At 36.2% G+C, this 27840-nt stretch overlaps 1 protein-coding gene across 2 annotated transcripts; it reads left to right on the forward strand.

Annotated features, from left to right (window-relative positions):
* Positions 1–5961: 5961 nt before the first annotated feature.
* Positions 5962–27647, forward strand: G2E3 (G2/M-phase specific E3 ubiquitin protein ligase). 2 transcript variants are annotated; one of them, XM_021539328.3, is made up of 16 exons: positions 5962–6011; positions 8571–8630; positions 10007–10104; positions 12017–12118; positions 13561–13685; positions 14778–14943; positions 15608–15714; positions 16379–16495; positions 17249–17373; positions 17480–17612; positions 18303–18419; positions 19581–19891; positions 20523–20704; positions 20867–21039; positions 22842–23029; positions 23607–27647. In XM_021539328.3, exons 2-16 carry the CDS (start codon positions 8591–8593, stop codon positions 23837–23839), a joined length of 2217 nt encoding a protein of 738 aa, XP_021395003.3. In that variant the 5' UTR covers positions 5962–6011; positions 8571–8590; the 3' UTR covers positions 23840–27647. The 2 variants fall into 2 exon arrangements, with proteins under 2 accessions (XP_021395003.3, XP_085436558.1); XM_085580432.1 differs by lacking the exon at positions 5962–6011 and adding an exon at positions 7474–7702 and having other exon boundaries at positions 8575–8630.
* The last annotated feature ends 193 nt before the right edge of the window (positions 27648–27840 follow it).

Below are 27840 nucleotides of genomic sequence, written 5' to 3' on the forward strand. Positions count from 1 at the left end.
GGAAGAAACTAATAAAACCAACTCAGCAACTATGCTGAATCAGCTCCAACTGAGTAAAATGTAATTCCGGCAGGGGGAAATCTGCAGCCACCAACTCACATACCACCAACCCAGGAAATTCACTGACTCAAGAGAAAGACTGAGTATGTGGAATAATTAGCATGAGAAGGCAACAGAATCATTAACCAATAGAAGATAGAATGTTAATTAATAAGAGAACCATGTAATTTATAGGCAATAAACATTAATACCTTTGTTTGGTAAAATATATAAACAGTAAAAGTTTTGATAGTTGATGTGCTCGATTTGTGGAAACCTCCACCTTGCACCCTGCACAGAATAAACAATGTCTGCTTTCTAAACTAGACTGGGCCTGTGTTTGAAGAGCTCCTAAAACTGGCAACACTCCCTCCACAGGTTTGCAGGTGCCTGCCAGCCTGCTGAAGTGCAGGCTTCCAAAGGATTCACTGTCTTCTCTTGGGCATCCACCTGTTCCAGGCTGGGTCTCTTCCATGGGCTGAAGGAGGATCTCTGCATTCCTGTGGTGCTCCATGGACTGCAGGAGCACAGCCTGCCTCACTGTAGTTTTCACCATGGGTGGCAGAGGAATCTCAGCTCTGGCAGCTGGAGCACCTCCTGTCACACCTTTTCCACTGACCTCAGTGTCTGCTGAGTTGCTCCACTCACATTTTCTCACTCGGCTTTTCTTTGGCCGCAGAGATGTGTTACATCTGCGCAATAGCTTTTTTCCTTCTCAAATATCTTATTACAGAGGCATTACTGCCATTGATGATGGACTCGCCATGGCCAGCAGCAGGCCCATCCTGGAGCCACCTGGCATTGGCTTTGCAGGACATGGGGAAACTTCTCACAGAAGCCACCCCTGTAGCTTCTCACAGAAGCCACCCCAGCCCCCACAACCTGCCTCGAAAACCCCACACACACTGAAGTAAAATACATCAGCAGAGTAATCATTGAGGCCATTACCATTTTTCTTCTGCTTTTGTCAGACTCCAGGACTAAGCTTTTGTAGTGAAATTCCTATATTAGCATATAAATCTTTTTAAAAGAGATTAATTGTTACAAATCAACAAAGTTGCAAAGAGACACTCTGGATCTTGGAGCTGGGATCTTCATTCATATGTAATTCAAAGGTATTTGTGCTGCACAGGACAATTACACCCTCAGGGTACACCAGTGGTTTCACGTGGAGTGGACTGTATTTCTGCCTTGTCTGGGTCTGATGAGAAGAAAATGTTTGCAGGGTGCACGGAAGGATGATTCACCATTGCCTAAGAAGGCAAAATTAGCATCTTGATTGTCACATTTAAACACAAATGTCTTAAAAACCCATGTATTTAAAAAAATCCAGCAACTCATTTTTGTAAAGGCAGATTCCTTTTCAGATTTGTTCTTGTATCTGTAAGAAATTGCAAATGATATTCAGGGCATCATTACGAAAGGAAAAGAAAATGTGATTGACTGGATATTAGATGAAAGGAATTTAGAGTCACCTCTGAATGATGGTCAGCCCTCAATAACAACTCAGATGTATGTTTCCAAATGCTTCCGTGCTTTCCAAAATCTAGATCACTTTTTGACATTTTCATTGAAGAGCAGCAAAAGCCCCAGACAATTAAGGAAGAAAAACTACATTAATCACCTCTTAAGTAAGGCTGTCCATAAGATTTTGGCAGAAGTAATGTGCTGAGAGCAGACAGAAACCTTCCAATTAAAAAAAAAATATATCATCTAACATGCACTTTTAAATCATTTCAGTGAATTTTGTTTGATTTCTCTGTCCACTGACTGCTCCCTCATCTGAGTTTTCTTGGAGTGCTTAAGGTAAACTGTTTTGCTCCATTCTTGTTTAATTATTACTGGACAAATTAGCTGGCTACAGGCTATCCAACCAAAAAACTTTTGTTCAGCAAAAATTTGCTCACTTCTGGTTATTTATAAAACCTGTAAGATTTCCACAATAAATTAAAGAGAAAATACCAGCCCTTAAAGGAACAACCCCTATCCACCTTTAATATTTATATAAATGCTCAAAGAAAATGTTTTCCATTCTACTTTACCTTTATAAGTAAGGTTCTTGCCTGAGGTGGATTAGGAATTTCATAGGCAAGGCTACTTATCTCACAGATTATGTTAAATATTTGTATTCTCAAACAAACACCTCCAGAAATATTAACCTATTTTAAAGGTTTAAGAAACACTGGAAGGCATCAACATTCAGGGAACTAAGTGGCAGTAAAATTTAAAAACATTTTACCAACTATTTTCCCTAAAGCTACTAACTGGGCAAAAATTGATGCAATTTTCTTTTGGAATATTTTATAAGTTTCTGAATCAAAAGTATTTAATCAGCATCACCAGAAATCTATCCTACAAAATGCTTTCTGCAAAGCAAGTATTATCTCGTATTTAAATATACAACATGAACTATTGAAATAAAACAGCACATTCACATCTATAGTCTAGAGTCTGATCATTTGACCCAGGAGAAATGGAAGATTTTCTGACACTTACAGGATGAAACAGGAAAAACTTTTTACATTTTTTAACTGAACTTAAAAATCTCAACAAACTATAATGTAAAAAAAACAGATTTATATAAACTATAGCTGGTCATCACACACAGAAAGATAATTTTAAAGTGCTTCAGAAGAGTAAGTCCATGGTTTTAAAAAAATGGTATATAAATTTTAAAGTAATCTGGACATCTTTCTTTCAAAAACGATTAAAGAATAAGGACTTTATTAGTTATTATGTTAATTTTATTATTATATAACCATGTAAATCAAGTATAACATGCGGCCATCATGTGTATGTCCTAAATACTTCATAAGCTCTGACATGACTACTAAGCATCTCCATACATGGTTTGGAGTTTTAGACAGTTTACCATATTTCAAATGTTTACAGGATGCGCTGCTTGTCAGAGTTTTATAGAAATATAGAAAAATGTTTGAGGCTGTCTCATTAAATTAAAAAAAAAAAAAAAAAACAAAACAAAAACCAAAAAGTTCATAAAACCCAGGAGAATTCTCAGGTACATTCAAATGTTAATACTTCTTTTAGAGGTTTTTCTCCCTTATGGTAGGGCTACCTGATTTCTGACTGAGAATAATGACAATAATAACAATAATAATGTTATAAATGAAAATTTATTCAGCCAAATTAAAAATAAAAACAGTTTTATTAGCGGTCAAATTCTATCTAGCCAACCACGGAAAAAACAAAACAAACCAAACCACAGTGCCGAGCCCGGGGATCGAAGTCAGCCTCAGGAGAGGTTTTCCCCTATGCCCACACACCTCCATCCTGGCACAAGCGGTTTTTATGGGGAAAATTCCACCTGAAGCCAAGATTTCGGCAATCAGTCTTTTCTGCTATTCAGAGTCCATATGTTAATAAGATTTTCTTTTTTAGTGATGAGTGTCCGGAGTTGTTGAATCCCGTGATGAATTTTACGGGAACGCTGCATTCACATGTATCTGCCCGAGGATTTCCATGATATCCATCCGGGTGGTTCACGCGACGATCAGCGCCTGGGGTCCCCGTATCTCTCCAGACACGGCCCATCTCCTGGCGAGACTCACCCTCTTACTTGTAAATCACTTTCTAATATACACCCGGGCCCGCCTGCGGGGCGGGGGCTAGTACAAACGAGCATAATCTAACAAGTATTCAATATTGTATATTTCATACAGCTAATGGCTCGAATTATGTTTACTACACATAACAATAACTATAATAATAATTTTCATAACTCTAACAAAATTTAACACCTGAACCAAAATGAAATATTCTGTATTTGGAATCATACATACAATCATCATACATTGTATGTATGTATGTATGTATGACTCCAAATACATATTTGTATTTGAAATCATGCATGCATACATACATACAATTCACTGTATTCCAAATACAGAATATTTCCAATCTGTAGCTATATTTGCTACAAATATAGCAAATATATTCTGTACTATATACCAGAAATAGTGCTATATATTACAAAAGATGGAGGTAGTATGATAATATCCTTTATTCGGTACACTGTTACTTGAGACAGATATATCCAGAATGTGGAAGACTGGGATAGACAACATTAATGTTAAACATGGGACCACACTCCCGGTACTAAAAGTGATTTCAGCATTTATTATAATACAAAGGAAGGCCTAAAGCAAGGGGCAGTTCCCATCGAGGATGCTGCAGCGGGGTCAGATGCCCTTTTCATCCTATTTTTTGTCCCTCTGGATTGGTTTCTGTTTAGATCCTTTCATTTGCATGAAGGTTTAAGGATTGATTGGCCCATTACAGTTCCGTCCAGGCTGGCACATTTCGCTGGGGGGGTGATGCACTTTACTTGGGTGTAATATGGTATGTTGAGTACCGTATTTCTTATAACTACCCTTTTAACCCCTTTACAATATAACAACTAAACAGTACATGCTTAACAATTATCAATTATTTTACAACAGTTTCTAACCTATTTTTAACAATAAGCTTATAATTTCCATTGGCAGTGTGGCAATTCCTGATATATATATATATATATATATATATATATATACATATATATATATATATATATATATTAGAATAGTCAGGAAACCAGACAGGGTACAGACAAGAGCAACACCCTAAACTTCGTGAAAACGTGAAAATGTGCATTTGAATCCATGAAAGAAAATGGAATCTGTCCTGGATAGCAGGTCAGTCACTGGTTATTGGATAAAATGGAACACCCACCATACTGTGGTACATTTAGAAAAATCAACAAAAATAAGTTAATTTTTTTTTTAAGGAAGAAAATAATTACCTATAATTGTCTTTCTCTACCTTTCACCCTGTTTCATATGCACAGACTTCCTTATTTTCTTTTCTGAAGCACAGACTGTAAGGATTAACAGGTGTTTAGCAATGCAAGACTTGGCCAAAACACAGAAGTAGGTAAACCCCAGATACACAAACGCAGGAAGTAACCCAGACTGTGGCAAAGACCACTCTGACAGGTCATTGAAGGAAACATTCCGTCCCATGGAGATTAAGCTGGAACTTCCTAACTGATGAGGAGGGAAGATGATCACATATTTGTCAGGAAAGAGCAAAGCCATTACAGGGTATTTTAGGTGCAAAAGGCGTTATGGGATGTTTAGGGGAACGGGTGTGATGAAGGTACATTATAGGTGAACATACACAGGAAAATAGAGAGGCAGCGGGACAAAGAGGCCAGTTGTGTGAAATCAAGCTGTAAGTCACCACTCCTGCCTAACCAACTCCAGATTCCAGATAAACTCTCTGTTCCGTCTCTGCGTGCAGCTAGAGCACTTCCAGCCAGGGCAGGTGACCTGGGCTCTAGCTTGGGGATCTGCAGAGACGCCGGGCTCAGCAGCCACACGTTTGTTAGGGGGGAATAAAGGTGTGGAGCAGGGATGGGAGAGAGCGGCCTGGGGAGAGCCGCGCCCGGCGGTGTGCGGGGCGCGGGCGCTGGGCTGGCACCCGCGCAGCATTCCCATCGCGGGACCTCGGGACTGCAGCGACACTCGCCAAGTCCCAGAGGCGCTGCAAAGACCTCCCTTGTAACACTGTGCGCTACCAATGGCATTCCAATGGAAAAACACCGGCACAAACATCAAATACAGAACTTCACTGAGAAATTCCATTTCATTGCAGGCATGGGGAAAAAAGGGTCAGCCTCACATGGTGACAATTTCGACCCCTTCAGAGTAAGCTGCAGAAGACAGAAATTAAAAAAAAAAAAAAAAAAAAAAAAAAAAAAAAAAAAAAAAAAAAGGTGGATTTTTTTACCAAGCACGCGAGTTATTATTTCCCGGGTAAACCCTGCACAGGAGGCTGCCGGAGCTGCCGCGCGCGGTCCCGGGGCCGGGGGCGCTGGGCGGGGCGGGCCGCGCTTCCGGCGGGGGGCGGATGTTGGCGTTTGAATCGCCGTCGGTTGGCGCGGCGCGGCCCGGCTCGCTCCGCTCCGAGCGGTGAGTGCCGCCCGCGGGGCTCCGGCCCGGTGCTGCGGCTCCCGCGGCGCGGAGGCGGCAGCCCTTCTTTCGGCGTGCGGGGAGCGAAGGCGCGGCAGCCTCTCAGCCCGTGCTCTGGGGAGCGGCGGGAGCTCCGCGAGTAGCTAACCAGCCGTGCTCCCGCTCTCCTCCGCGCTGGTGGTAGACGCGGAGTGCGGCACGGGAGGGAGCGGGCGGGATACCGGACCGGCCGCGGTCCCGCGCAGGACCCGGGCGGGCCCGGCGCGGCGCGGGGGCAGCGCGGCCGCCTGCGCCCCATCCTCGGCTCCTCGGGACGTGCCGGGAGCGCTGCCGCGCCCGCTCGGGGCTGGGGCCGAGGGACGCGACTTTGTCGGGACACGGCTCCGGGGAGTGACCGCGGGGTGACCTGGAGGTCCCGCTGTGTGGAAATTCGGGGTGCACAGATAGCTTCGGGAGACTTCCTTTGTTCCTGTCCTGAGGAAAACGTGTGCCTGATACCGTGCTTCTTGGGGCTGGCTTTGTTTTTTTTTTTAATCTCTAGTTAAAAGACTTGAAACGCGTTGAGTTATGGAGCACTAAAAAATTACAGAATGTAGCAAAATCTAAACACCCACTCTGAGAACTTTTCTAGCTTGTTTAGGCAAAGTAGATACATTTTAATTACACCGGTGTTCTAGACAGTGGGCCATAATGCGGTTCTTCCTGCCTTGCAAACAGACAGATGCGGAATTGATTGCTTTGTTCCTGTCAAAAGCCCCAGAGGAGGAGGCCTCAACGGTTGATCCACCTATCTTTTAACTTGTAAATTCGAAGTTTGGGTTCACTTGCCTGAAAGAATTTGAGAAAAGTAGAGGGAACTGGGGGTGGTATGACGTTGTCTTTTTTCTTACTATTTTGCTGGAGCCAAGGAAAGGTGGGAAGGTGATTTTCTTGTTTTCAGCCACATATGTGATTTGTCCACCTGTAAGGCTTTAAAAAAAAAAAAAAAAAGCTTATGTGGCTTGTGTAGGCAGTTTCTGGTTGTACTGCCGCAGGAGGGTGAGAACGGCAAAATCGACAGTGACCATCCTGGGGAAATCCTGAAGAAAGGGAATGTGTGTGAGCTCTGGGTCATTTGCTCCCTCTGTACCTGATTAGTATAGTTATGCCTCTTTATTTAGAAAAAGGGAAGTGTGTTTCTGGGAAATAAGAAGTCACTTACTTAATCTGGTGTGTCTTTAGGAACATTTTCATCTAATTTAATGGTGGTGCTTTTGGCTTTGTTTTCCATTTTGTGGCCAAGGTCCTTAGTGCAACTACTCCGGTTCTCAGTGGCATAGGGCACTTGCCTTGTGCCTGAGACTTCTGCCTCCCTCTGTTTTTCTTTCTCAATATGCCTTCTTCCCTCAGTGTTCAGTAAAATTGCTACAGTGCCTTATTTGCAATAGTTTGAATTAGCCTAAAGTTTGTTCCTGAAGCTGATATCTGGTAGTCATCAAAACTGGAAATACTGGACCACAGGTAGTTGGCAGGCTGTCAGGCTTCTGGTTTGAACTTTGGATTTGTTACTGGCTGCTTCCCTGTTCGCTTCAACTTACAAGAGGGAGCTGTCTGCCAATCTGGGTTCCATCCTGGAGATGCGGGCCATCACTTGTGATTCCTGGCTTGCAGAACTTCAGTAATATTTTCTTCAGCTTCCTAAGGGAAGGCAAGTCAAAGATCTACACATGTGTTCCTAGAAGGGTTCTGAGAAAGAATAAACTTTTTGGTGCTGTGGTGAAGAAATTAGAGATTATTTGTTTTGGGTTCGTTTTTTTTTTTTTTTTCCAAGGTGGGCTAGGGTAGGATGCATGGTGTGGTACACAGTAAAGGGTAGCTCACGTGATGTTTGAAAGAAATGCAAGTTAGATCAGTGTTTGTTTCTAAGTAAATTACTTTCTACTTCAGAATGTAAAATACATTGTCCTACATGGTGTAAATTCCCTTGTATGCATGTCCCAGTTTTGAATTTCTCATCTTTTTAGTTTGTGGATTTTTTTCTTTTGGCCTTTTTTGTGGATCAGGATTTCTCTGATTAGGCCAGGATCCTGCATTTTCTCCAAATATTCACAGTCACATCACTACCCAGTTATTTTCTGTTTTCAAGTTCTTTGTTATTAGTACAATCTTTATTTGACCAGAAGTCAGAGCTGCTTCTTGGGTTATCTGTGAACCATTATTTCTGTTACTTAAAATAAGTAAGCACTCTTCTGTACAATTAAGTTTGTAGATAACTAGCTATTGCATTGGACTTTATTTTCTCTTCTGAAAATAAAATATATTGTTTGTTGGTTTGGGGAAATAGGTAAAAGTTGCTATATCTCTCATGATCTATGAATTTTTTTCTGGACAATTACATCCTGCTTTCTGAACCCCTGTCTCTCACAATAACAGTTGAATTATTATATTCTTTTATCATAATCCCACTTAGTTTATAGAGTTTATGGCTTTTTTTTGCAGTTTTAAATAAACATAAAAGAGGTACATAATGTTCATTAATGCACTGGATGTATTTAATGCTTTGTTTCTTTTGCATGACAGACAGCCAAGAAGAACTCGGGATGAGTAAAACAAATAATTTTGATGTTCAAAGCACAAAAAGTAAGTTTTTATCAAATAATTTCAGAAATACTTAATCTGCATATATAATACTAGTCATAACTTGTTTTATTTGTGCTCAAAGAGCAGGTGAGTTTACAATAATCAAATTACTGTGTCCAGTTTGAGGCTCTTCAGTACAAGAAATAAAGGAGTTCCTGAGAGGGTTCATCAGAGGCCATAGAGATGATTTGGGATCTGGAGCATCTCTCTCTTGAGGAGAAGCTGTGGGAGCTGGACCTGTTTAGTCTGGAGAAGAGAAGACTGAGAGGGAATCTCACTAACACATATAAATATCTCAGAGGCAGGTGCCAAGAGGTGGTGCCAGACTCTTCAGTGGTGCCCAGTGACAGGATGAGGAGCAATGGTCATGAACTGAAACACAAGAGCTTCCCCCTCAACATGAGGAAGAGCTTCTTTACTTTGAGGGTGGCAGAGCACTGGAGCAGGCTGCCCAGAGAGGTCATGAGCTCACCTTTGTAGGCATCCAAAACCCACCTGCACAAGGACCTGTGTCACCTGCTGTAGGTGGCCCTGTCTTGCAGGGGGTTAGACCACATGATCTCCAGAGGTCATTTCCAACCCTAACCATTCTGTGAATTGTGCTGGAACTACCACTTGTCTCAGGAAATGCAAAAGAAATAACTTAAAACTTCTTTGGGTTTGTTTGCTGTAATTAGGCTGTTTTAAAATAGTGTTTTCTGCAGATGTTTAAAGAAAGTAATCTTGTGAATTTAGCACCCAAATCATGCAGAGCTGTGTTTGAGATGTACCATTCAGTACTTTGGTAGGCTGACACAGTAACCCTGTTGTTATTACTGTGACTGTTCTAAATCTTAGAATATTGTAACTGTATTTTGTACACCTACTGGGAATTAAAGGGAAGCTATTAAAAGTCCATGGATCTATGATAGTGGGCTAGAAGCTTTAGTAAGTGAGAAATCCTCAAGGTTTTAGTTAAATGTAGTGTTGTCTCAAATTATTAAATGGTTTTAGAAGCTGTGATAGCAACTAGATGACATTTCACATGCACCTCAACATTGTTGGCTATTTGATAATTCTTTTTGGGTGTTCGGGGAGAATATTTCAATTGGGAGCACAGCCTGGGTAATAGAATTTAGCTTGGGTAATAGACCACTCCTGAATCAGCAGGCTGGTGAAGTATTTTCTTTCTAGTAAATAGAGGAGGAACAAATAGTACATTCTTCTGCATCTGTTATAAAATTCAGCATTAAGGAAAGGGATATCTACTGTCCTTTATCCAGTAATCTACTTGAAGATACATTAAAAGAGGTGAAAGCTACTGCTCTGTAGCTGATGCATAGTAAATCCAGTACACTCACTGTGATTATAAACATGATTCTATATTTATATTTTAGTCTGTGTTCTCTGTGGACGGACAGATGACTGCCCTGAAAAGTATGGAGAAAAAAGGACCTATGTGGAATACAGTCTCACTGTTCATTACTATTGTTTGGTAAGTGTATGGTATTGATCTTGGAGTTTTCTGTTTCAACTGAAAATAAAGTGCAACCAGTATTTGATACTAATAACCTGTCCTGTTGTTGTAACAATTTTGTTATAAAGCTTGAAATGGGAGCTTTAACTCATAATCTTGAAAGCTAGTACTTGCCTGGTGCAGCAGATGAAATAAGTAAATCCCAACAAGCCTTTATTCAAAGCTAAATTCTGTTCATGGTCCATTTAAAGGAATTCATTAATTTTCGTAACCTATCATAGCAAATAGCAGTGAAGGTACATGTTAAGACAAAAGGAACAGTTTGCACTTACGTATTGCCTCCTATAATAAAAGTGTAGTTTCCAAATTTGAAATGTGAAAATTCCACCCAGTGTGGAAAGTACAGAAAATATTTCTCAATATTTCTTGCTGGCTGTGAGCTGTTCTCTGACATTACACAGAACATTGTTAACACTTAAGTCCTGATTTTCAGTTAAGTTATACCCTGTTGATGATATTGGTATTGTTTCACTAATTAGCAGAAGTGTATAATTTAACCAAAGCTATGGATATAACCTGCAGCTTTTATTATCACCCTTTACATTATCCAAGATTCATATTCTTAAAGGTATGCTTAAATTTCCTCTCAAACTCTAAATTTTTGCAGGTCTTCAGAATAACATTACTACTTTACAATAAAAAAGAAGTCTTTTGTTTGTTAATAAATATAATTTGAATTGTTGTAACCAGTTTTAAAATGGGTGTGAAGTATCAGAAGTAATGTAGGGGGTATGTTTTCTCAACAAGTTATTTTAAAGAGTGTTGATTGTAGAAGATAGTTTAATAGTTTGGATACTGAAGCCATTAAAAACTAAAGAAAGTGGAGGTTTTCTGAACTCACAGAAAAAATTGTTTTTAAATAAATTTTAAGCAGTTGTAAGAAAATAGAGGCCATTATACCATGTTAGTGGTAATTTTGTCTTCTATATAAGGCTCTATCAAATGATAAGAAAAAATCCTATCCTGATGAACAGGTAGGAAAAGGCATGCATGCAGTACTGAGCTTTAGGACTCTGATATTTTAACTGCAAAAAGCTCATTGCAGTATCTTTTAATTTTTTTATCTCTACTTCTATTAAAAATTAGCAAAGCCCTGTGATTTTACTTTAATGTAGTGTATGTTATATAAGAAAAAAATTCTACGAAGAGGCACATTAGTGACAGTTTAATTATTCTTTACCAAATGTCTCACAGTTGGAAAAATATATTTAATTGGTTTGGGTATGTAATCTTACATTTATTTAAGTAAAATATTGATAAAACTAGTTTAAATTATATTATATTGAAATTATAAAATGAGACTGTAAAGAATATAAACAGCACCAAGTTGTGAAACTCTTCAGTTATTTGAAGATTGTAATGTAGCTGCCTAACTTTAAATTATCTTCAGGCTCTTCTGATTTGCCTAGTTGATTCTGTGTTTATTTAAATCTTCTCTAAAGTGAATTACTTTTCCTCTTAGGTGACACTTCAGTACAGTTACTTCCTACTGTGCTTCATTATCTTCACAGCACAATTGTCATTTGTATTAACTAAGCTAATTTAATTTTGCTTCCTCTGAAGATTTATATGCTGAAAGTAATTGACAATTATCTGAATAGTCTGTATACTTCAAAAAGGAAGACAAAATACACTACCTTGGCCCTACAGTATTATAAAATACTCTGATGTTATGAAGTACTTATTTTCATTTTCCTGGTTATTGTCATGTCAGACAAAAATGTGTTGTGTATCAGATTTTTAATCATTAAAATGTTTCCATGTGAGCTCTTTTAGACTAAACGTCTCTCTTACTTGACAAGCACAGTATATGTAATTTTAAATCTCTTGGTTAGGTGGAGGCTTTAAAGTACTTAATTTGTTTTTGTAGTTGATGTCAAGTGGCATTTGGCAGAGGGGTGAAGAAGATGAAGGTGTAAATGGATTTTTAATCAAAGATATTAGAAAAGAAGTAAAAAGAGCTGCAAAACTGGTAAGAAATATGTCTTTGGGGTCTTACAAGGGGAAAAAGGTAATTTTTAAGTGCTCTTAGTACCTGCATTTTACATCTAACAAGTATATTTGTGGATTTGTGGAAGCCACAAGGAAAAAAATCCCTGTAGAAATTGTAATGATCCACCCTTAAGGAGAAGGAAGCACCTAAGATTTTGCTCATTGGACAGGAGTGACAAAAGTCAGAGGGTCCACTAAAGGTCAGAAAGTTTTATTAGTCATTTTCACACTTGGCCTGGGCTTTGTTGGGAGTACCTTACTGGGGATAGGTTCCTCCACCCCAAAGGTAGATTCTTACCCTCTATATAAATTAGTTATCATAAACAGTTTGTGCTTTCAAGCCTTTCTGGAAATGGGTTGGAGGGCTTTGGGGGTCCAAATCCTACCCTGTAGTCCATGCTCACTTCCAGTGCATGTTCCTGTGCTTGCACTGTGCTGTGCTGTGGTTCTTTCAAGTGAATCTCTGCCAATCCCTCTGCTCCAGTCAAAGCTTGTTCTTTCTCATGGTGTGTCCATACCAATAGTCCTTGGTTACCACCAACAGTTCTTCTGTGTTACTGTCCCTGGTTGGCCCCAGAGCCATGTGGTTATCAGTGTTTGAGATATGCACATTAGCTCCTTGTCTTCTGGGAGTCGAGCTCCAAGGGTCTCACTTTGGACCACTGTTTATAGGGTCACAGGAAGAATGGGTTTAGTGACAGTAATTTTCCATCCTGGCTGCAATTTGAGTTGGTAACTTTATCTGAATTTTCAGTAACAAAAATACTATTCCACTTGGGTTGTTATTCAGGCAAGAAAAAGAAGTTTGTTATAAAACAGGAGCTCATTAGATACCTGTTAGTTCCTGGCAACAGACAGTGTTTCTGGTGAGCCTCAAGAGAGGCTTAGTCCAGTGCAGTTGGTTCAGGCTGAGGCCTGGTTAATATTTGAGATCACAGTGTGGCCTGGATGCTCCATTACAATTCACCCCACAACTGAAGTCAGCTTACCTGGGTCTCTAGAGTTTGCAACTATTGTTATTCCTTGGGTAAGTTGCAGATAAATAAGAGTGAATTAAACTTTCATAATATGGCATTGTGCTGAGCTTGAAGCTAAGAATAAATAATTTATTGATGCCCATATATAAGTCTATATATGTGTATGCCTATTATAGCTATATAAACTATAGGTAATGGTAAAATAACTTGTATGTTATCTTACATGTTACAAGACAGTATGCATATAAACCAATACATAAAGTCTGGGAAATAACTGCATATGTTTACTCTTTGTAACAGAGCTAAATCACATTAGTCTTGTTTCAGTTTTAATCTACTAGCTACTATTATTACACTTTTTGTAACTTTTCTATTGGTTTCATTCCTGTAGTTTTACTTGTATTTAAAATGCTAATATTCTGTCTCCAAAACAAATTATTTCTAGAAATGTAATATCTGTAAGAAAAAGGGAGCTTCAATTGGATGTGTAACTCCTAAATGCAAACGAAGTTACCATTTTCCTTGTGGGTTACAAAGGGAATGCATTTTCCAGTTTATGGAAGACTTCAGGTGAGTTTTGGGGCTTTGTTGTTTTTCCATTTTCAATTTATTATATTTATACAGGAGGTGACTTGGGTTTCTTTTGTGGCTTGTTATTGGATAGGCTGATAGTTGCAAATGACATCAGATTATCTAGGAAACAAATAGCTGATTTGTGGAAGACATGAGAGTCAGATTGTGTACCTAATAGTTATAAATTCAATTCTCAACACTTTTAAATACATGACTTTATGCTTATATAAGTAGTTGTTTATAAAATTGAGCAGTAAATTCTGAACTCTAAAATAAATTGCATAATGGTCAATTTGGATTTTTTGTTTGCCTTTTTGGTTTTTCGTTTGCTTTTTGGTTTTGTTGCCTGTCTCCTGTGCCTTTGTTGAAATGGCAGAGCTTTGGCTACCTGTATCTCTCAGCAGTCAAAACACAGTATCTACGATTTTGTTGTGTTTCAAAGTTTATTAGAGATGAACTGCAAGGGAAATGGCTTAATATCAGATGTCAAAAAAAATGTTTTCTTTTACTGTCATCTGTCTAGCATCTTGGCTGTAGTCAAAATACTCTTGAGTGCATTATCCTTGTTGTGAGTTGAGTTTGTAGGGTGGATGGATTGGAGTCTGGAAGGCACTTAATACAAGACAACTTGAATTATCTTAAGTACGTGTAAAGGTGAGGGATTTTCAGAAAGGTTTGTTCTAGAGCTGCATTTCCTGGATGTCGTAGTATGGAATATCCCTTAGGTCAGTAGGAATTAGCCATCCCAGTTGTCACCTCCCAGTTCTTTGTGTGTCCCTAGCTTGCTCAGTGGTGGGGAGGCTTGAGAAACAGAAAAGGACTCTGTTAAAGATCTGCTCAGATTTTTTAGCTAAAACATCACTGTGTTATCAACACTGATTTCCTCACAAATCCAAATCACCATACAAGCTACTATTAAGAAATTTAACTCTAGCCTAGCCAAAACCAGTATGTCTGCATTTTTAGCTTGTTGGATAGCACTTACGTATGAGAAATCGATTAATTAATTAATTTTGCGGTCTTCAAATTTTATGAAGAAGGTTCTTAAAATGTTATTTTGTTAACGGAACAATAAATTACTCATTTTAGATCTTACTGTTGGGAACATAGACCAGTCCAAGAGTTTATGGATAAAGAACCTAGAGGAGCTTCACAGTGCACAATATGCCTGGATTTGGTTGAACATCTTCCAGTGTACACTGTATTGAAAAGTCCTTGCTGTAAAAATGCTTGGTTTCATCGAGAATGTTTGCAGGTAATACAGGCTCTCCCTTTCAGTCTTTCTGCATACATGGAGATCACATTTCTGTTTTAAAATGATGGAACAGTTGCTTACTGTTAAGTGTAGGTAGTACATATGAAGTATACTGGGTTTGAAGAAGAGTGCTAAAATTGCATTATGAACACAAAAGGATTTTAAGGTTTTAATGCTATTAATTTTTCTCCCCCTGTGGCCCCTCCATGTCTCTGCATGTATGATACATACTTCATGTCTTTGCTACTTTCAGGAACTGAAGTTCAACAAGCTTCTTGCAAGTCATTATGTGCAGAATCTGAAAATGTAATTTATCCATCAGTTCTCTTTGGCTAAATCCAGGACCAGAAAAAAATTACAGCATTCTTTTTGTAAATTTATTCTAGATGTGGAGAAGTTGACTGAAAAGGATGGTGCTTTCATTTATGAACCTCATTCTAGCATAATGAACTCTTTCCTTTAAAGGAAGAGAAAATCCTTGCCGTTTGCTTTAATGTCAAGTCACATCACGATTGGTACCATCTTAAAACACCCATGTCAGGACAGCATCTATGAATGTAATGTGTCTGAATATTAAGACCTAATTTATTGTCATCTTAAGGATGGTAGTAATTCAATAATTGGTCTTGTTTCTTTGTTGTGTTTTTTTTTTTTCTTGGCACAGTATCAAGCTTTGAGTGCTGGGATATTTTTCTTTAGGTGCACAGTATGTAATAACAAGGACAAATTTCAAAAAGAAATGTTGAGAATGGGCATACACATTCCAGAAAAGTAAGTAATTTTGTTAAGGATTACTCTTACAGGAAAACTTTGATAGGCTGTTATAAGCATTTATTTTATTCCTAAGAACTTCAGATATTAATATGTGAAATGCTGGTTCTATCTTCAGTTGTAGAATTGTTCAGTTTGGTAAGGAGTAGCCTGTTTCCTTTTAGATATGCATAAAAATTTGAAGAGGTGAAATCAAACACAAAACAGAAAGTTCTGAGAAGTCATTTTTAATGCCATGATTCAGCTTAAATTCTAAACCTAATTAGAAGATAAAGGCACTTCCTAAATAAAATATTTTTTCCTCAATGTAGAGATTGCTAAGAAGTGTATTTTCTAAGTCCAAGTTTTAATTATCTGAATTTCTGTCAAGACAGAATTGTAATTGGCTGATTACTCAGCCATACAGCTCCTATCTTCTGCTCTGTCACTGAAGTCATACGAAAAATAATAAATACTTGAAATCAAAGCAACTTTATGCAAGAGAAAGTCTATGTGTTTTATAGTTTTATTTTAATTACTAGGATTTTCTTCCCCCTCTGTTACCTAGAATATGACATGATTGAAATATATTCATATGTTTTTTTGCATATATCTTTTTCAGAATACAGAGTAACCCATTGAAACAATCAGAGTTCTGATATCCAATCTTCTGCCTTGTTTACAGGGATGCATCATGGGAACTTGAAGAAAATGCATATCAAGACTTACTGCATTGTTATCAACACTGTGATGTTAAAAAATGTCTTTGCAAGAAAGGAAGAGACTATAATGAACCTGATAGGTATGATAGGTTTTTTGACATATTTTTCATTGTTATTTATAATTTCTATTTATGTAAATATTTTAGTATTTTTCGGCATCCTGTTTTAATGTCAAGCCAACACACTGTCTAGATAGTGTGTTTGTTTTACTCAATATAATCATATTTCAATACTAAGTTTATCTTGATCTGCTTGTGAAAGCCATGAAAACCAAATTTAAGGGATTTTCAGTTACCTTATCCTCATTTTATACAATTTGTGCATCAACACAGTACATACCTAAAATAATGTTGTGTATATATCATTCAGAGTTCAATTCAGCAATTTATTAAGTGTTAAAATACTTACAGCCTTTACAAGAAGTTATTGTTAAAGTACTAGACTTAGGTCAGTAGTTTGAATGTTTCCCTAGAAAGCTCTCCTTTAAAAGAATTGCTATTTGGAAAAGCTGACTGGTGGATACCTGTAAAACACAGGGGAGTTTGCTGACTAGCAGGATGAGAAGAAAATAGTGCCTGCAATCTGTTGACTTGAGGACAGAGGAGTACTAATAGTCTCATTCAATGCAAGCTGCTGGAACATGAGTAGCTTTGCAGCCATTTATGAGTACATCTTGTGTGAAGAAAGTTCCTTGATTAGAATCGGTTCTACCAGACTGATAAAATTATGCTTTGTTGGTTTAGTGTCAGGATTGCATTTACTATTGATTAGTCTTTGTTTTAACTAGCCTCATTCTTCTAGCTGATTCTAAATACCTAAGTTTTTCATTTTAGTAAATGGGAAATAAAGCGTTGCCAGTACTGCGGTTCTCGTGGGACTCATTTGGCCTGTTCATCCATGAAGTCATGGGAGCAAAACTGGGAGTGCATGGAATGCAGAAGTATCTTTGCAAAATCAGGTGAAGTTATGGATGTGACAGTGATTTCTTAAATGATAACTTCAGGTTATGTAAGCATACTTTACAACTAGCAGATTCATTAAATTAATATAATGTAATCATACAGGGAAGTATAGCAAACAGAAAAAGCGTGCTTTGGCTACCTCTGAAAAGACAAATGGAACAACTTGTTTGCTGGAAGAGCCACCTCTGAAGTCCCCTCGGCAGTCATCTGGATCTCCACGCAGTTTTCTACTCCAGTGTGTAATTTTCTGTTTTCTCACAGAAATTGATCATTGCCATAAGATAATAGTTGAACATGAGGAAGTGATGGCTTATTCATAAGAGAAATTTACATAAAATTGCAAATCAAATAAAAAAATTGGAATAAAATTTAGTGATTGAAGTTTTCCAAGTAAGCCATGAGCTCTGGGAATTTGCTCTAGTTACTTGGATTTGGTGGCATGTAAACCACTTTTTTAGTTTTGTAAAGATAGATCCTTGTTAAAGGAATTTTTAACAATTTAGTGGTAACTTAAGACTATACAAATGGCAAAGATTTAAGTTTGCTTATTGGTATTTTTTCCATTTTAATAGCGTTCTAGAAGTCTGACTTAAAGATAGATGTTCATAATAATGTTTTCCTCTGCTGTAATAAAAACTTTTCAAGTTTGTAGAAACTAATATTTTTAGTTTTTACTTATTGTGTCAGTCAGGACTTTTCATCTGCTGTATGAGATGCAACTAAAAACATATCCTAAGAGCACAACGTAATAAAATACAGAATTGTTATTTTCAAAACTGTAGTTCAGACACTGCTGGACTTCATGGAAATGAAGATACAAATGAGATTCAGTACTGATTTAGGGGGAAACTACTGCTATCTTGAAATAGAAAATGTTAATGCATTCTTCAGTTGTATCTTCTTAAAATACTGCTTTGACTTACAGATCACCAAAGATAATGTGCCAGAACTTGTCACCTTGCTCACACCTAGAACAGCCAGCATCCAACAGAGTGACAATGTCCCTATCTCCAGTGATGTCAAAGAGGAACTGGTCCCTGAGGTACAAGTATTTCTTCTGTTTTTCTTATTTTGAAGAATAATCTAGCACATGACTTTTTACTGTATTTACTAAAGACCATGCAAGGGGGGAGGGTCTCTGTGTGTGTGATAGACTATGTATATACAGTATCCATATGTATTTGTGTATATATGCAGTATCCTTATATATTTCTCTGTGTGAATGTATATAGTCTGCATATATATTTGTGTGTATATATGTATATAGACACTGCAAAAATGAGTATACATGTAAAACCAGAAGTCATAGCTTGAGAAAGGCTTCTGCTGTTTGCAGAATGCTAGAGGGGTGTGAGGGAAAAAGAATGAAACCTAGTGAGTGTTTTTAGGTTAGGTAGCATGGGAATCGAACTCCAGAAATGCATATTTGTCCTTACTGATACATGGCTAAACATTTTTTAGAAAATAGGGAATAAAAAGAATCCTAATTGCTTTCTTCTAATTAGACAGGTCCTAAATTTTTAATGTTTTTGTACCATATGAATAGTTAATGACTGTACTAAAGTCAGTGCTGAAACAACATGTTTTAATATAGAATATTCAGTGTAAGGATATAAAATTCATTATCTTCTTGTGAGTAGTTAATTTATGGATTCTACTTTATGTGCTAAAAATTCTGATGAGGGAATATGGTATTTCTAGTAAATATAGTATTTGAGATAGTTTTGGTTGGAAGCTGGTAAAGAAAATATCTTGTTTTTTTAAAGGAGAATTTTCTTCCTACTCAAATATACTTTTTTTGTTATAGTGACAACAATTGTTCTAATTTGGTTACAAAACATCTGTAACACAAAATGATAAACTTCAATTCCTCACTTGTTTAATGTTGTTTACATGTCAACTCTTGGGATAATTGTTTGGCACTGTGATGGAGTCACTGAATTAAGAAAATCAGTATTTGATTTATGCCAGGGTAATTATTTCTACCTCCTTTTTTCAGTTCTTAGAGGTATTTTAAAACTTGCCACTACAGTGTTAAAAAATTTTAAATACATACAAAATGTTTTACTGATATAATTCAGGCAATACCTGAATGTGCCACAGTATTTAAAGTAGTGTTCTTCATAATAGATTATTTAAATGTTTTTTGTTGTTAATTATGAATCATAGATTTCATCTGAAAATACATGCAATTTTCTTGTAGGCATTTAAAACAGCAAAGAAAGGAAGTTTCTAATATACTGAAGGAGTTAAAGATACAAGTTAAAACAAAAGCAACAAGACTTAACATCAATGCAGAAAATTGTTGGAGTAGTGCTTTAAAAGGATTTAGACAGCGCATCTTCAGTCCTACAAACACTATTGAAGTAAATTTCTCAAACTGCAAAAATAGATTGAAGACAAATACTTCTGCTGTATCAAAACACCATTTCTTCCAATTATTAATGCTTCACCTTCAGAATTCGTCATTGTTTGAGGGCTCCTTTGGAAAGAACTTGTCCTTTGATTTCCAAGGTAATTGGTTGCTTTGTTCAAAAACAAATTGAGAAGTATATAACTTAAAATATTTTTTAATCTTCAGCCAGTATGAGTGTCAGTTCACAAGGATAGTCCTAAAGGATAAAAATTGGGGATTGATTTTCTTACTTTTTCATTTCTGAAGAGGGATGGTGTGTGGATTTATAATTTTAAAAATTTGGGTTAGTTGGAAAAGTTGATGACAACCATGAAGAAACAGCATATAACTAGAATTTTGAGAACTTTTTAATTAGTGTATTTGTTTTCTTTAAGTGAATTTCTTTCGGACTTACTTTCTCTGTTAATTATTTTCCTTTCCTCCAATTTCTAGAGCATTATTTCTCATAGTGTGTTTCCAAAAGACCCCAAGTTAGCTTCTTTGAGTTTTTATGCTTCAGAATTAAATATGCATTTAAGAGGAAGTTAGATCTCCCAAACCTTAATAGTGGCTGAAGAGTTGGTGTAAAAGAATGTGGTATTCCTATGTAAAAATATGGTCTTATAGTTTGAACTGTCAGAAGATAGCAAAAGTCATTAAGAAAAAACAGCACTAGGACATTTTATATTAAAAAATGAGGATCAGAAATAATTTCTATGCGTCTAAATAAGTATACTGTTTTCTTTGCAGCTGTAAAAGAAAATCTTTATTTTGAAGCTGGTAAAATGATTGCTGTTTCTCTGGTTCATGGTGGTCCACCTCCTGGCTTCTTTTCCAAAACACTGTTCAATTGTCTTGTCTATGGTCCAGAGAATGTGAAGCCAGTTTTGGAAGATGTTGCTGATGTTGATGTAGCACAAACTATAAAAATGGTAATGTGCAATAAGTTTGATATTATTTCTTGTTCAAGACTGTATTTGGAGTTAAAGAAGGACTTATTAAATATAAATTTTGTTGAAATTAAAAAGTTTATTTTTCACATATTTGTACACACACATGTAGTAAACAAGTGCCTAAATTATCTTTTTATGCAGATAAAATATGCAAATAGTCTGTCCAGCCTTCAGTCTACACTACAGGACTGCTGTGAATTCCTCACTGCTGCTGGATGTTTAAGACCTGTAACAGCTTTATGTGATAAGAACATGCTGGTGAATGACATACTCATCTATCATGTAATCAAGAGAATTGCTTTACCCTTAGAAAGGTTTGTTTTGCTTGAGTTTTTGAATTTCTTGCTTCTTTTCCTCACTGCAGCTCTAAATAATATGTTGCTAAAACTAGCTTTTAGGTATTCTTACTTATTCTCCATTCAAACCACTAAAGTGTACTGTAATTTTCGGTTGATTTAAGTGGCAACTGTTAACTAAGTAGTTAAACCAAAAAATTTCTCTACATATCTGCTCTGACTTCTCCTTGGCCACATTACATTCCCTTTGCAACCTTATGAAGAAGGCAGATTCATAGTTTTTAAACTACAGCATCATGAAGACCTTTGCACTGTAAAATTCTCTAGCATATGTTCAATTCCAATTCAGAATTGCTCAAATTTAGAATCTTTATGTTTTAGAAATGTTTAGCATATGTTTAGAATTCAAATGAGTTTTCTAGAGTTCTAATTAGGGAGTTTGTGTGTGCTATTAGGAGTGCAATACTGTCAGAAGTGTAAGTTGGCCTGCTCAGAACATAAGCATTGCATTGATTTTTCTGTGAGGTAGTGATGACCTCATTAGCTGGAAAAGTTGTGGCTCTTGACTGTTATTTGTTGGTCTCTGGCCTTACTTCCAATTTGCGTTCTTCATCTACTCGGTAAAAATTTATTGGGTGCTAATTTTTCCAACAAGCATAGCCTGATTTAAACTTCACATGTAGTATTACCTCTGACAATTTTATTAACTCTGTCTTGAAAAGTTATAGAAACTGATTCTTTAAGTGAGGAATTTTTAAACAAAGGTCAGAAGAATTTAGTCCTTCAGTTCAAGAACCTCTGGCATGTTTTAACAATCTATATAATATTTTAAAATTAGTGAGTTAAAAAGTAAAACATAATAATTAGTGTATTTAAACAAATGGACTAATTTAAACATGTAAACATTAAGTTTACTTAAAAACTTAAGCATTTAAACACCATGAGGTAGTGGAGTTTTGTGCTTTTGGGAGATGGGCTTAAGATGGGCATAAGGGAGTAGAACAAGAAATTACTTGTCTCTATAAAGGACTGAGTAACTAGAAAGTTGATTATTTTAGCTGTTAAATATTCTACGCCACTGGGCACCACTGAAAAGAGCCTGTCTCTGACCACCTTGCACATTCTCTTCAGATATTTCTACATGTTGAAATTACACCTGAACCTTCTCTAGGCTGAAGAGTCCCAGCTCTCTCAGCCTCTCCTCAAAGGGTTATACTGTAGTCACCTAATCATCATAGTCACTCTTTGCCAGAACCTGGCACTGGACACAGCACTTAGTGTGGCCTTACTGCTGCTAAGCAGAGGAAAAAGATCACCTCCCTTGAGCTGCTGGCAATACAGTTCCTAGTACAGCCCAGGATAGTGCTGTCTGCATTTGTCACAGGCAGAAATAACAGCATATAAGCACATGCAAACTTGCAAAAGCCAAGCAAAGGCTATCTTTTAAGACAACTCATTTTGTCTGTGAAGAAGGAATTTAAGTTGTTTTCCAAAGGGTTATTTGTAAGAAAGAGAATTGCTATGTTTTCTTACTAGAGTTAAAAGTGTACCTTGTACATACAGTTAAGTACCAGGTAATGAGGTTAATTTCCATATATTAATTATATTTCTTTCATTTCCCCAAAAAGCTCTACAGAAACATTTCAGTTGTTAAAATGAGAGTTAAATGCATTTCCCGAGATAAAACGACACTACTGTGTAACCTTCTTGACAAGATTTGGAGAATGGTGTTGGGGAAGGGTTTTTATATACTATCTTACAGCTTTATAAAATGCAGAGTTCTGATGCATGCTCACTCTTTTTTTATCCCCCTCTCCTAGTTTTAGGCAGGGTTTGAAAACACTTGGTGTTCTAGAGAAAATGCAAAAGCACCCACATGTGTTCTCTAGCATATTTTGCCACAAACCCGAGATACTTTCAGCAGAAACTGTTTGCGATCTCTTTACAATCCATTCCTCATCAGATGAAGGTGCTGATTTTTGGATGGGCTATCTGCAAGATGTGGAAAGTAAGTTTTGGTTGGGTTTTTTTTTAATAATGAAAAATCTTCCCCTTCCCTGTCTAGGTTATTCAGTTGCTGGTATACATACAGAATTTGATTTTTAGATTTCAGTGATGTAAATAAATCAAAGTTTTGTTGTCACTATCAGTTCCTAATTGTTCCTTCTTCCCCCTTTTTCTTACTAATTAGAATTTCTGAAACTGTTGCCCAAACCTTTAGAGTGGTAAATATCTGAAAGATTGGCTCTAAGATTACTGTGAATTAAAAAATAAAAATCCGACACACAACCTAAGTGATACAGAAAAATCCTCTATTAGATAGATTGTCTGAAGTCTTAAAAGACCACTGTTTTCTATCTTTTCCTTGCAGAAAAGATTTTTGTGTTCACTTAAGATCTTTCAGAACTAACTGAAGTGGGTTTTTCTTGCTAAACTTTTTCTTAGGTAGCCAGAGAGCTGCATATTTATTCACCATATTGATTTGATTTCATATGGGTTTTTTTTTCCTCTTAGCACTTAACATGCAGGGTAATGGTTTATGTGTAATAGACACTCTGTGATAAAACTTAATCCTTTTCTTTTAGGTGGTGACTCCCTAGTGACATTGGAGGATATTCTGCTTTTTGTAACAGGCTCCTATTACATACCATCTGTTGGTTTTGATCCTGAACCTACTCTTAAATTTTTGCATATAAGGTATCCCATTGGAAACAGACTTCTTAATTGCTTAGAACTTCCTATAACAAAGACATATCAACAGTTCAAAAATAAAATGGAGCTCACCATCAGAAACACACTAAGGGTTGAAAGGGAGTAAGTATTTTTGCTTTTAATGAATGTTGGAAATTTGAGTTTTCTGCAGGAACATCTGCTTTCAGTTCGCTACTGTATTTTTGGACAACATGCTTTTACTATTTTCTAACCTTCCCTCCAAAATTATGCTAAAAGTTGTAATGTTATGGAGATGAGAAAACAATTTTCAAATAAAAAAAGACTTTATCTCCTGAACAATTTTCCTTTTGAAGTTGACTTTGAGTCCTACATCTCTTGCAGAAGTAGCTTAAATGTCAGCTTTTGCTGCAGACAGGTATGAAATATTACCGCACTCTGTAACAGGTAAGTATGTGGATTGTATCGAATACTTAGGTAACTTATCTATCAAAAACAAACCAAGTACATTTTGAAGATAATTGCTGAAGAGCATTGTCTTGCATAAAACTGTGATGCAGTTTTTCAGTTCTTTGTATATTTTTTCAGTAATTGTTTTGTATTGATTAATTTACATTCCGATGGTTCATAAAAACCTAGGAAAATTTAAATACATGTAGTTTTATGGTCATCAAGGCTAGTGCATTGAAGGTCTGGAGAAATCAGGTAAAATAATATAGCATAAGAACAAAATTCAGTTCAACTTGTGTCTCTGTTTTTAAACAAAATTTTGGACATTTGCACATTTCTGCATTCTACTGTCATACATTAATTTTTAATTACTCATAGAGCTAAAATAGTAAAAAACCAGAAGGAAATATTGAATATGCAACGATGAGTGGTTTTTCAAAGTGAAATATAGGAGTTAGACTTAATGTTGTTGAGTATGAAAGAATAAAAGTTCGTTGCTCATTAAGGCATGTAAACTTGTCTTCCATTATTTTCATTTGACCATGCACTAAAACTCTTTGTTAAACTAAAGGCAGTCTCCTATCAAACTTGTCTTGGCCTGACACTTTTCTAGCTTTGATTCTAATTTCTTCCAGTTCAGTTGTAGACACAGTCTGAGCACTGTCTAAAATATATTTTAGTGCTGCAGTAATTTGTGCAAATGGCTGGGCTATTAAGCTGTAAAATATAAGTAGTGAAATTCCTATATAGCAACACTTTAATGTTGCTAATGCTAAAATTATGACATTAAAAGGACATTTAAATACATTCTTTTTAAATGTATGCTGCTCTCTGTTTTGAAATTATACTATTTCCTTCTGTTAGTTTTGACCACCTGTGCTATATGTCCTTAACATAAGCTGTGCTATAGATGTAATATAGATACATATGTATCTGTCTGTGTCTATGTGTATGCACATTCTTCAAAGTACCGGAAAGTAATCATACATTTTTTTATTAATATAGTTTGGTTTGAATTGAAAATATAAGCAGGATTGCTTTACATTTGAATTCCTTGGAAGAAAGTACATCTACAGTAATTATAAATTAATAGGTGCTTCTGAAAAAATAATGGAAAGTCTAAGGAAATCATTGCAAGTCTTAGATAAGACATTTCTCATTACTAATGCCTAAAACAGTCTAATCTCATCAGTCTTGTCATAATAAATTTAAGAATATTAGAAATTAAGACAGGATTAACAGTGGTTTCCACTTGTTGGCCAAAAGCACATTCAAGTTTCCTTTAAAATAAACATACCATCTCTTGGAAAATGTAATTTGACTTGTTTCTATACTAAGCATTTTCTCAGTATCTTCTTTTCTCCAGTAATATTGTGTGTTTCTGATCTTTGCAAAATTTTTTACTCTCCTTCTGCCAATAAATTCTTTGTATTCTTAGCCTTCACAATGGTCTGTTACCATTATAGGAAGAGTGGTTGGATACAAATTTGTTTACATGATAAGGATTCATATTGTATGTTTGTATTTTTCAAATATAATGAGTTTCCTGCAGAAATAATGTTATACTTTAAAAATTAGTGCAGTATTTGTTTTTCTTGCCTAGCTAATGATAAATGTGTTCTGTAATGTTATTCTTCCATTTGAGAACTACAGATTTTACTAAAGTAGCAAGCAGATTATGAGTAATTTTCAAGGACAAGGACTTTTGGTACCTGCAGTGACAAGAGAAATTGTTCAGAACCTGGAACTTAATAAACAGCATTTTAAAAATTTCAGTGGAGAAAGAAATAATAAAACAATGGGAACATAAGTCTTCAAAACATACCTGAGATTATAAAAATAGAGTTCACATCTTTTACTGCTGAATACTTTTGAACTCGGCAATTGAAAGGCTTTTATATAAAGGTAGAACTAACCTATATGCCAGTTGTAAAAAATGTCAACTTTAAAACTATCTGCTATACAATGCTATATCCAAACACTGAATTTGTAAAGTGAGTTAAAACATAGCATGTAATATTGCTTGAAAGGGTTTTTCTTGCACAGATTTTGTTCCCATTGTGTAATACTGACATGTACCTGTTCAGGACAAGTTGTCTTTTCCTTTTCTGTTGCTTTGATCAGCTCTATCTAGACAGTCCAATATAATACTTCATATATTCAAGTTGTATTCCTGAATGCTGCTATGGAAAGGAATTTTCTCATATTTAGCATTTATTTGTATAGACCAGTCACAAATTTATTTGAACTGTTCATTAGAATTCCATTGAATAAGCTAACTTCCAAGCAGAATTGCCTGCCTTGTCTTGACAGTGTAAAAACAATTTATACAGCTGTAAGGACCCTAGATTTTTTATTGTTGTAGCAGGTCACTGAAGTGCAATATTATGGGGTAGTTTTCATTTTACATAAACATAGCCTGAGGCACACCTGAAATTAGGCTGTTTACTTTCAGTATTTCTGTAACACAGGGAGAATAGTTGTGTATGCATCAGGTGCGTATTAAATATATTCTTATAGAAGCTGAATCTTTTATAAGATTTGTCAGCATCATGAAAGAACTTATTGCAGTCCTTTTTGTATTTGGCCAAAGAACTTCACCCCACAGTTTCTGCATCAAACGCTTAGTTTCAGTCTGGAATTGGCACATCAAATAATTTTTTATAATTTTCTACTAAACGGTAATATATTTCTATTAGTGGTCTTAGTATGGTCTCCTTAATGCAGATATAACAAAAAACACCATCAAGTATTTTACCTCTATGTTTGAAAAACCAAGGAATAAGAAATTTGTGACTTGCTTTTTTACCCATTCAGAGGATGCTTTTCAGAAAAAGCTGTTAGTTTTTTTAACTGAATGATGAGTGAAATATAGTCCAAAGGAGAAAAGATTTGTTCATACAAAAAGTCTAAACCATTGTATGCTGCACCTTTGATTATTTTCATTAAGATGTTATGTTGTCCTGGAATTTGAAAACATGAGAATTTTGAGAGTATTAGTTATTAATTCACACTCACATTCTGCAGATGCATTTTGAAAATAGTATCAAAAAAATTAGAATAAAAGCCTACAAACAATGCCTTTCAAGTATATTTTGAATCTATTTTATATGATAAAACATGTTTAAAGCCCAAACTTTACTGTTTCTTACCTAAGGGAATGCCTAATAGGAAAAAAGAAAAATTAAAATATGGTTTTGGGCCATCAAATCATATATATACAGAAAATAATTTTCAAAATGTTAATGTTTTTTAAAAAGCTACACTCTAGCCCTCTGTTTTTTGTATTACATAAGTAATGTTATTTTTAAAGTTATGGTATTTAGAATGTTATGCAATCCAATGTAATTTTGTAAATTTTTCTAGCACTAACTTGAACTCTGCAGGATCAGTGCCTAAACTGTTGCATCTTCAAGCAACGTTTTGTAGCATCAGTGTTGAAATAATCAGTAATTATGGGAAATACCGTGTATATGTCCAAAGTGCAATAAAAGGCTAACTACGTAGCTTCCGTGTTTTTATTTTGTTGATTTATGTATTTTTAGCTCTAGAAGTGTTATCACTATTTTCTGTAGTTTCATTTGTGTAGATTTACATAAAGGTGTACATGGCATGTTTATCCATTTTGTCCGGAGCTGAGCAAGGCGGCTCTTTCCCCGTGGGATTGCTGCAAGGGCAGAAAGGCAGGGGGCCTGTGGG

This window comes from Lonchura striata, chromosome 5 (genome assembly GCF_050655825.1).
Source record: "Lonchura striata isolate lonStrDom1 chromosome 5, ASM5065582v1, whole genome shotgun sequence".
NCBI lineage: Eukaryota > Metazoa > Chordata > Aves > Passeriformes > Estrildidae > Lonchura > Lonchura striata.

Coding starts and splice junctions, on each gene's coding strand:
- G2E3 (XM_021539328.3), top strand. CDS start 8,591: ATGAGTAAAACAAATAATTTTGATGTTCAAAGCACAAAAA. Junction 12,119..13,560: donor TAAAAAGAGCTGCAAAACTG/GTAAGAAATATG, acceptor AATTATTTCTAG/AAATGTAATATCTGTAAGAA. Junction 21,040..22,841: donor ATTGCTTTACCCTTAGAAAG/GTTTGTTTTGCT, acceptor CCCCTCTCCTAG/TTTTAGGCAGGGTTTGAAAA.